This window comes from Gymnoscopelus braueri (assembly GCF_963280865.1).
Source record: "Gymnoscopelus braueri genome assembly, chromosome: 13".
Taxonomy (NCBI): Eukaryota; Metazoa; Chordata; class Actinopteri; order Myctophiformes; family Myctophidae; genus Gymnoscopelus; species Gymnoscopelus braueri.
Window position 1 is genome coordinate 41,766,587 of NC_137615.1, and position 11,172 is coordinate 41,777,758.

The 11,172-nt window shown below is 39.8% G+C and overlaps 1 protein-coding gene and 1 long non-coding RNA gene across 2 annotated transcripts in view; both read right to left on the minus strand.

The window, feature by feature from the left end:
- Positions 1-392: 392 nt before the first annotated feature.
- Positions 393-5,281, minus strand: LOC308098109. Its single transcript, XR_013934262.1, has 3 exons — positions 5,113-5,281; positions 2,368-4,948; positions 393-2,249 (listed from the first exon to the last, which is right to left on the minus strand). It is a non-coding gene; the product is annotated as an uncharacterized lncRNA (long non-coding RNA).
- Positions 5,282-8,866: 3,585 nt separating this feature from the next.
- The window catches only part of pax10 (paired box 10), a gene marked incomplete at its 5' end in the record, with an annotated part of 8,662 nt that continues 6,356 nt past the window's right edge, over positions 8,867-11,172 (minus strand). Inside the window, one exon of the mRNA XM_080448333.1 lies at positions 8,867-10,705. Coding sequence (XP_080304459.1) covers positions 10,620-10,705 — 86 coding nt within the window. The 3' untranslated portion in view covers positions 8,867-10,619. The remainder of the gene's footprint in view (positions 10,706-11,172) is intronic.

Sequence of the window (11,172 nt, forward strand, 5' to 3'; positions counted from 1 at the left end):
GAGAACCACAGGTTTAAACAGCATTATGATTCAGAAGCAAGGCCAAATATGCAACTACACTTTAGAAACAAGCCCAAAAAAACTGCAACCTGCAACTACTAATATTTACAAGCAACTGTACAGAAAGCCCAAAGTCGCTTATAATAAGCGGACATGGCAACACTGCCCCAGGACCCGCTGAACTTTTTCACACTACCATGTTGTGTTGTTGGCATTGCAACATGGTCACACGTCACAGTGCGCATGCTCAGTTGCGCGAGGGTGTCGCTTGCAGTGGTGGAAAAAGTACTCAAATTATTTAATACTTGATTGATTGATTGATTGATTGATGTAGTTTATTTAGTAAGACATGAGAATAGTACATGACAGTACATAACAGTACATGGAAGTACAAATTCACAATACAAGGTCTACTAAACTGGAACTCTCATTAAGCACTAAGCTTGTTTAAGATGAGAACCCCATGCACACAAATCATGATGAAATATAAGAGGCAGACAGATATACACACTACTATACAGAATGTCATACAATCAGCTTTCAGGTTACTGGTATGAAGAGAGAAAAAAATAATATATATATATACAAAAGAGGAAAATGAAGGAGGGGGGGGGTAGGGGGGGGTAGGTTAAGACTTAGACAGGGGCCATTTTCGAATTGCAGCCTCCTACTTAAGTAAAAGTATCAATATACTGCAATGTAGAAATACTCTGTTACAAGTAAAAGTCTGGCATTAAAAATGTACTTAAAGTTCCAGAAGTAGAAACTCATTATGCAGAAGGTCGCATTTCACAAGTTTTCCAATGTATAAAATGTATAAAAATCTTTTGAAAATAGCAGATCTACAAGCTCACCATGAACTTGTAGTATTTTTGGGCTTGTTTCCAAAGTGTAGTGGCTTATTTGGCCTTGCTTCTGGATCCTAATGTTGTTTAAACCAGTGTATTTGTGCCAGGGACCCCCATACAAGATTTGTGTTGTTAAAATGTTTGTTTTTTTAAATCACATTTTCTTCAAGATTGTTTGAAAATAACAGATCTATCTCCAATCTCATTTGTCCTCAGGTGAGGTCCATCATCATGGCATCTGCATCCAGATCACAATGCCATGCAGGTGTTTTGTGGTCAGTATCTTTCTTTTCCCTTGAGGGTTCAACTTAAGGGACTGTCTTGCAGTGTTAGAGTATGACCTATACATTAAAGGAGGTATGTAATATCAACATCTGTGTCAAACCTTCAGATGGGGCTTAATTGAGGCAATTAAGGTATTTGAGTCTGGACATCATTAAAATGTTTTATAACCATAGGTTATGCTGTTAAGATCGTAATTGTCACTTGAGGCTAAAAGATTCAAGATTCTTTAGTGTTTTTTATTGTCTCATTACAGGTTTCGTCTCCTCAGCATTGCAGCAACAAGAATAAAAGCAATAGAATATAATTTGACACATTAAGACCTGAGGCCGATTCTACAAATGACTTCTAAATCAGTAGTTCTCAAACTTTTTCATGCCAAGGACCCCCAAATTGATATATATATATATATATTATATATATATTTGGCCGAGGACCCCATCTGAAAATGTTCTGTGCCAGGGTCAGGACCCCCCCAGAAGAGAAATTTTGTTTTTTGTTTTTTTTACTTAAAAATAGCAGATGTACAAGCTCGCAGCACATGTATATATATAGCTAAAATCTAAAATGACACAGATGCTTTACCGGTTTTAATGAATTAAAACAGAGTAATTAAAAAAAACTTTAATAGAGTACAGTAACAGTTGCACAATGTAAAATGTAGATGTAATGTGATGTAAGGCCTTGTGGCTGCGGTGCTGCTTGTCATACGATAGCAGCTGGAACACTCTGTGGCCAACTTCTGCCTAACTGAAATTGTTTCACTTTCAGTTTGAAATAAACAGAATTATAAGAGATATAGCATTACATGCTTGATTTCTTTAGCTAGTTTTAGCTAATAGTTTCCTATAACTATTGGGTGCCTGAGTTAGTCTTTTACTTTTCCATCTGTTACAAAGTTTAAATTGAACAACAAATGTTTGGATATTGTTTGTTGATCTAATAGCCTACAATCACATACACATACATGAAATTCACCCTCTACATTTGTCCCATGATAACAAGGCAGGAGACAGTGCCTTGAAGTATGTCCCCAGCAGAGTAGCCTGTCTGTAGCTCAGAAGCCTAACATCTCACTTGGCCAATGGGAAGATCTTGTTTCTTTGTTCTTTCATCTTCCTATGATGGGAGACCAAGATTTGAATCCTTGTGGTGGTAACACATGCATGTCAGATTAACACTCAAAATGGTGGTACATTCCACAAAAGAGGCAGAACTTGTGTTGTACTATAATTACCTAATTGCAAACCCATTTCACTCGATAGGTAGACCTACAGAGTTTCGGTTCAGGTATTTAAGTTCATCAGCCCTGTGACACAGGAAGTGAAAGTCAATGATTTTATTTTCACATGAAGTCTTGACTTGTTGAAAGTCAACTGTGTTTTAGATGTCATGTTTCGGCAAAGCTCTGTTACGCACCATAAATAGCTGATCTACAAGCTCACAATGCACGCCTGTAAATCTGCTATTTACAGGCTCCTACCATTATGCTCTGTTGTGCAGGGTCACGTCACTCCTCCAAAATCAAACATTAGATAAAATAAATCACATCCAGAAAAAAGAACTCTGCTAACACCAACATACATAATATATGTTCATTAAAACTTTCATGACACTCTTTTATTATTTCTGTCTCACAATTGTACTTGTTATCTTTTCAAAGTACAACTTTAACTTTAACTAGGTGGAGATACATGCAAAATTGTCTATATTCTGAGACTCTGAAGCTTTTCAAATGTATTAACGTTCATAATAATCTCTGTTAATCCATACAGTACATGTACAGTACATGATCATATTAGATATAATACTGTAAGTGCGGTCATATTTGTAACTAAATAGTAAATACTGTACAAAACAGTAGCAGAGGAAAGAACGGTATTTATCTGGCATCTGCTGTAAGATGTGAATGACAGAAACAATTGGCATTTAATAATATTTAATAAAACATCTCACAACAATACAGTGGCAAAAGTTACTAAAAGCTTTCACAGATTGAATTCACTGACTTACACACTTATTGTACATACACACATGTATAAGCAGACCCCACAGTTTTCAACATCATCTGTTCAACTGTTGGATTTGCTCTTTGATATTATAAATGTTCTTGGAGGAAACATCTTTTCTCAGATGGTCTGCTGATATACCGTATAAACACCAGTGGTTCTCAAACCCTTTCATTTCAAGGACCCCCGTACTGTAACTCAGATTTACAGACCTGTAAGGGTCCATTTGGAAGCCCCTCAAGGAAACCTTAGGGTCCCTGGATCCCACTTTGAGAACCACTGATATACAGGGTTCAATTTGCCAGGAGGGGTGGGGGGAATCCAGTGGCGTAAAGTAACTAAGTACATTTATTCTAATAAGTACTGTACTTAAGTACAATTTTGAGTTATTTTTACTTTACTGGAGTATTTCCAATTTTCAGTACTTGTACTTCCACTCCACTACATCTCAGAGGCAAATATTATGCTTTTACTCCACTACAATAATTTGACTTTACTTTGTAGATTTTGATTATTATTACAACACATGCATTAACCATTTAAACCCTACACTATATACATTTCGGTGCGACGCATTGTGAGCTTGTAGATCTGCTATTTTCAAAAGATATTTATACAATTTATACATTTGAAAACTTGTGAAATGGGACATTCACAAGTTCTTTCTACTTTTGTACATTTTGATACCAATACATTTGTACTTTTACTCAAGTAAATTTTGAATTCCGGACGTTTACTTGTAATAGAGTATTTCTACATTGCAGTATATTGATTACTTTTACTTAAGTAAAGAATCTGAGTGTACTTTTTCCACCACTGGGGGAATCCGTGCCTCTGCTTTTGATGTCCCCCCTCTGGTCATTCATTTGTATCACCGGTGGGGATATGTTTTATCCTGATTCTGGTCATACTGGATTATTATTATTTCCTTTTGGGAAAGGACATGTACACTGTCTGATATATGTTTGATAATATCACAATTTAACAGTTTAATTAAAATGTATGTTAACCAAATTAACCGTGGCGTCGCTATTTTGGAAAGATGTTCAAAATGTGTCCGAATTTGACGAAATTTGAAAAAAATAAAATAAACAATTTAATTCAAAAATAGAAAGAATATCAGCTCTACTGTAAGCTCACAACGCGTCACGATGCATGCAATGCGTGGTTGCCTGTTGATGTGTCCCAGACCCTGTCCTCTCCTTTTTTCTTGGAACATGGATTTTGCAATGACCACAAATTCAAGCCCCAATATTTTACAAAACAATGGCCCTCTATTACAGTTATTCTTTCTCTGTGACCCCATCAAACCATCTTATGTCCTACTTTCGGTCCCGGAGAACCATCTAGTTCTTTCATATCGCCAGATCCACCAGATCCATGTCCACGATACATGAAAACTCCACTGACTCACAAATACAACACAGTGAAGTGTTGTGCAAAGACAACATAGTGAACAGATTACTGATAAGAACATACTGAAGAATGAGGAGCACCGCAGTTGAGCTCTCTCTCTCTCTCTCTCTCTCTCTCTCTCTCTCTCTCTCTCTCTCTCTCTCTCTCACACACACACACACACACACACACACACACACACACACACACACACACACACACACACACACACACACACACACACACACACACACACACACAGCATGCAGCAAAATCCTCAGCACAGCCCCCCCCAAACCCTGCCCAGCGTCACCTCAATATCAAGACACTGGTACAAGGATTGGGAGAAACCAAACCAAGAAGAATAATACGGGTGTTTTTGGATCGTGGGGGTGGGAGGGGAGCTGCGAGAACCTAGAGAGGAAAATAAAAGGGAGGGAGGGGAAGGGGGGGTTATCAGTGACAGAACATTTAAATACAGTAACAAAGCCAAAAAGTGCAATTCAAAATAAAAGTTTTGAACTTGCGGTGCGTTTTAAAACCTGAAGTCACACAACATGTAATCTTTGCACTCTTACCTCCTGCTCTTGCTCTTGCAAAGACATTTCCTCCCCTTCAAGTTTCTCTCGTTGTCCGCTCCCCTCCTTTTCGTCTCACTCAGACTCTCTCAGACTTCTTTATTTTTAGTCTACAGTGAGTGTGCACCATGGGGACCCTTCCTGCCCCGTGTGCCCTCTGCCCCGTCCGGAGCGCCTTCTACCCCTCACTCTATGCCGCGCTCTCTCTATCTATCCCCCTGCCCGAGTGGCAACCCCCCTTTTCTCCCCCCCCGCCCCCCCCCCCCCAAATCACTGTTCCTCTGAGCCGGGGGCCAATAGGGAGCCCGTCAGCGGGGCGAGGCACTTCCTCTGTGACAGGAAGTTAACAACAAACACCCAGAGACCACAGAGAGAGAGAGAGAGAGAGAGAGAGAGAGAGAGAGAGAGCAAGTGGTTGTTGATGACAGAGGGAGAGATAAAGAAAGGCAGATGTTTTGATTGCTTTTAGGGGAAATCTTTGGGGTCAGGGAGAGGCCAGGTGTTGATAACGGCCGTACTGTAGATCAGTGGTTCTCAACCAGTGGGGTCCTTGTGTGGGTGGGTTCCAGGGGGTCTCCAGCTAAAAGATTGGTAACTCTGAGAGGGTACAAATGGAACCCGTCGCTGAGTTATGGGGCTCCGTGGCCTAATGCATAGTAAACTGGGGGTCCTTGACATGACAAAGTTTGAGAATCACTGCTGTAGACGGTGGCTCAGAGTGCTGGCGGTTCACAGGTCCTCCTCATTGCAGTTTGATGCAGAAGGTCTCTATCGGTCGGTCGCCATTTAAAATCTCCGGAATTTGGCTTCCAAGTGAATTTACAGCTATAGTTTCACAGAGTAATTTTCCATTCCTAGATCACTAAAGCCAAAGAAGATTTAACTTCATGGGTCAGAGTCAGTGACCAATTCCCACTGTATTAAAAACCACTTAAACCCTATATTTAATTTGTTGACGGGGGTATACCAGGGCTCTATACTTTTCAACCTCCTTCCAAATGTTCGCCTATTAGGACATGCCTGGAATTGGGATGCTAGGTTCATGTGGTTATATGGGTTAATAGGTGCTCAAATGTTGAAGAGATAAGAGACAAGAGTACCATGTATTGTCATGAATTGTTGATTGCTTTATCCACCTATAATGGCTGGAAGAAGGATATGGTCACATGTCCCTGTCAATATTCTCAGTGACATTGACGTCTGGGATATTGTTCATTTCTTACCATGCCAATTTAGAGGGTCTTGCTTATTTGTTCTGGAGTTGCTACAATGAAATGTGCCTTTCAGAGAGTTTTAATGGTACAGGCCTATAGGGCATAGCAGTGGCGGCCATTTTGTGGTTCCACAACTCGAAAGCCCATTAATTCTTCCCATAAAGATTTCCGAAAATATTTATATTAATTATTTTAAGCCTGGAACCCATCCAGGCTCCTGGTGAATCATGAACCATAAAACATTTGATTCTATGAAAAAAAAAAATTCAATATTTAATTATATGATGTACTATATTTAATAAATACTCTTTGTTTTGCTGTTTTCAAATATTATTTTTCACAGAATCAAATGTTTTATGGTCATGATTCACCAGGAGCCTGGATGGCTTGATTCCAGGCTTAAATTAATTCCAGGCACCTAGGCTCAATGTAGCCTGACAGCAGGTCGCGGGTTCGACTCCCGATCCCGACTGCCTTTGCTGCATGTCACTCCCCATCTCTCTCCCCAATTCCTATCAGCCTACTGTCCTGTCAAATAAAGGCATAAAAAGCCCAGGAAAAAAAGAAACCTCTTATCTCCATATTTTAACTTTTTGTGTTATTTAGTAAATGAATGCCCTACTTGACAATACACATCGCACAAAAGTATCAAAAGTAACAGATCCATAAGCTCGAAATGTGGCATGAAGCGACGTGTTTCGAGCTTGTCGATCTGCTGCTTCTGGTATTTTTGAAAATGAATCCTGAAAAGAAACAGTTTTGGACATATGGGGTTTCCACCCGACAGAGACGATATATATTGCGTATAGTGAGTTTTTGCAGGGACAGTAGTTGACATGAACATACTGTATACACACTGCAAATCAATGGAGAGGTCATACATCATAGAACCACATAGGAACTTGCATTGTGGACTTGTGGAGTTAGAAATACTGTAGAAAGGGAGAGTGGCTTCTGGATTTTTAAGCACTATATACTTCAACACACGACAAATAGCGGAAATGGACAATCAGGGCAAAAAGATGCCTATAATGACATGCCCAAAATTGACCAGGTTTAAAGTGGTTACTGATTTCAGCAAGCCACCACCAGTAATTGTCATACCAAAACATATAGTAAAAGAAAGAAAGAAAGAAAGAAAGAAAGAAAGAAAGGGAAGTAGGATGATGGGAGACGATGGAGGGATGAAGGGAGGAGTGCTGATTGAACGATAGTCATGGGTCTGAGTTCAGACTTTGTAGATAAACAGTAGAACTGTTGGGTGGGGTGGAGCCAGCAGGGTCTTTGGGGGATAGTTTGGACGTGACTGTTTAACAGATTATCTCTGCTGTAGCATCCTCTCCACATGCCATTAACTCCAGCTTTAATTGGCTGGCATCACCATAGAAATGCAACAACTTGAGTACAGTATATGACCCTATATGGTCAGAGCTGGGAGTGCTTGAATGAACAGGGATGAGGGCAAGGTTGGAAGTTTGTGTGTGTGTGTGTGTGTGTGTGTGTGTGTGTGTGTGTGTGTGTGTGTGTGTGTGTGTGTGTGTGTGTGTGTGTGTGTGTGTGTGTGTGTGTGTGTGTGTGTGTGTGTGTGTGTGTGTGTGTGTGTGTGCACGCACGCACGCGCAGTGGTGTAAAGTAACTAAGTACATTTACTCAAGTACTGAACTGAACTTACGTACAATTTTGAGAATTTTTTACTGTACTGAAGTATTTTCAAATTTCAGTACTTTTGCTTCTACTCCACTACATCTCAGAGGCAAATACTATACTTTTACTCCACTACAATTATTTGAAAACTTGAGTTACTAGTTACTTTGTAGAGGCTACAGGCTCGCGATGCAACGCATTGTGAGCTTGTAGATCTGCTTGTATGTAGATCATTTGGAAAACATGAAATGGAAGATTTTGGCATAATGAGTACTTATACTTTTGGTACCTTAAGGGGCTACATTTTTATGCCAAAACTTTTCTACTAAACCAGTACTTCTTCCACCACTGTGTGTGTGTGTGTGTGTGTGTGTGTGTGTGTGTGTGTGTGTGTGTGTGTGTGTGTGTGTGTGTGTGTGTGTGTGTGTGTGTGTGTGTGTGTGTGTGTGTGTGTGTGTGTGTGTGTCTGTCTCTCATCAGTCTGTACACTATGTGTGTGTTCACTGTGTTGTATGTCTCCTGCAAGAATCACATGTCAGTCAGAGCTTTATTCAGTGGGTGTGGTGATATACTGTAGTTAGTAACAAAAACAGGAAATCCACAGGCACATAGACAGGAAATGCTACTGTTAAGTGAGAGAGAGTGAGATAAACATGAAACTTTTATCTGAGAAGACTTTCTGGAAACTGCAAAGTGATTTGTTATGAAAAAATGCTCCTTTTGTAAGCAAAACCAACCCAAATTATGAAGAGAATAACCTCTACTCACGGCAGTGACAGCCAAATCACACGAAATCCGGTTTCAAATGTAGATGTTTGTCGTCGTTTTATTCTAGGTTTGTACAGTTTCACAAAAGGGAAATACACAAAAAACAGTAGTCATCTAATGACACCCGTTAACACTCAAATGCTCTTAAATACACGCAAAAATGTCACAATGCACTTTACATTCACACGCTCACACACTCACCCACACTGTCACAGTGCTAATATTGTCCAGGTGAAATAGAGGAAGGGGTGGGAATTCAATTTGAACAAAGGGACGGTGACACAAACCTGAACAAAAATAGGTCATCACAGCATGGCTATAAGCTACTATCCTTTATCACTAGTTGAGGTTATTGTCTTTTCTCTTGATTGTCTTCTTAAGTTGGAGTTCTGCTTGATTGTCTTCAGCTTGACCATACAGTAGGTTATTGTTTAAATACTGTAAGATCTGTCCTTGTGTAGAGATGAAGTCCAGGCTGAGTTCATATCGATTCTTGATTGTCACTGAATGCCTTGACTTTCACTGGTGACCCTGCACAGTAAATCCTCTATTTTAACTCTGAGTGTGCACAAATGGAACCAAATAGACCCGTAAGGGTCCTTTTGGTTCCATTCTGTACACTCTCAGAGTTACACATCTGTAAGGGTCCATTTGTACTCTCTCGGTGCAAAAACGCTCTCAAATGATTGTCACTTCAGATCACGTTGCTGTCTATTATTATCACTTAAAAAACAAACGTCTATACCTTTATTTATGGTTCTCGCATTTGGGCCAATGACCAAAGATGGTGGGAGCAACTTATCAACAAATGAGTGCAAGAGGACACAGCTATGATTTGAGGTATCACAGTATAACAAATGCAGTATCATAACACACTGTCCATTTGTCAAAATTTCACAATGATCTCATGAAGTATGCATGTCTATGGCTATTAGAGCTATTAATCGATTGTTGACTGTTCCTCCATGATTGCTGTGGATTAACAAAACTATTCTCAACTTCATTAAAAACACAGTAGCTGTTACTGGTTATTCTATAGCATCTGGTTGGCATTTGGTACTCTTACTGACAACCTACAGTATTGTTCACATTTCAAAACATACATTTGATATATTCTGCACATCTCACACAGTTTTCCCCATCTTGCACAAACATGTTCCATGACACTTACTCCATGTAGTGTTTAACACAGCTCAGTGAAATATGACAAACTGAAGCCTGAATGAGTTTGATGTGTTTCAAATTATAAGTTGCATCATATATTTAGTAACTTGCCCTTTTATGGAATTCAAACCTATACAAAGCATTACATAACCAACCAAATGAACCACAGACTAGAGTTCCAGACTCTGTTTGAGAATGATTTGAAAGTGACAGAATACAGTTCAAATGCCGTGTTATTGAAATGTGTCTTTCTATATGGGGGTACCTGAAGGTCAGTCAGATGAGTGAAACAGCAGCGTGCCAATTTCCTGTCTTCAAAGCGTCACATTGCTGAGTCACGTCGGTTGGATTGATTTCAGTTGTGCTGCATTACGTCAGAGTTGTGTTGAGTTTCTGTCCATAGCTGAGTTTGTGTAGCACTGTAACTGCTATTAGAGATCATTTATACTTAGCTATAACAGCCATGTTGTTCAAAAATCTAAACAATTTCAGTTTTTCAGTTCAAAATCTGTTGTTTTTGTTGAGCGGCACAGTCGTATGATGACAAAGTATTTATCAGGCTTTTGTCGTGTTTCTTTGTTGATAAGTGCTGCTGCCTATCAGCCCACGTTGTCCCCACTTCAAAATCCTATTGTTCACAGGATCTTTGTTTTGGAGTCGGTAGCCTCAGAGATCTGTGTCCAGAAATGTCATCCACCCAAGAGATTGTCATGTTTTTTACTGAAGTCTGGTCCAGTATTGTCCCAAATCCTGTTCACTTCCTGTAACCTGTGCTGCTAGTGACCCACCAGGAGACAGATACCCTGAGAAAGACAAAGGCAGACAGGGACACATCATCAGCAAGACAAGACAGTGAATACACAGTAATATCCTCATTCTTTACGTAACTCTGAGACTGTACAAATCTGGTTACATCTCAGTAAACTTAACTCTGAAAGTGTACAATAAATGTAACCAAATGGACCCGTAAGGGTCATATTTGTACAGTCAGAGTTAATGGATAAATGAACATTGAGGATTTTACTGTGACACTTTCAAAGCCAAGAGACACTCTCATACAGTACCAACACACACACACACACACACACACACACACACACACACACACACACACACACACACACACACACACACACACACACACACACACACACACACACACACACACACACACACACACACACACACACACACAAAGACACTGACTGGAGAGGACCAGGCAAAGAAGGCCATTGAGGATACAGGTATCTACTGTAGCTGACTGTCCTAA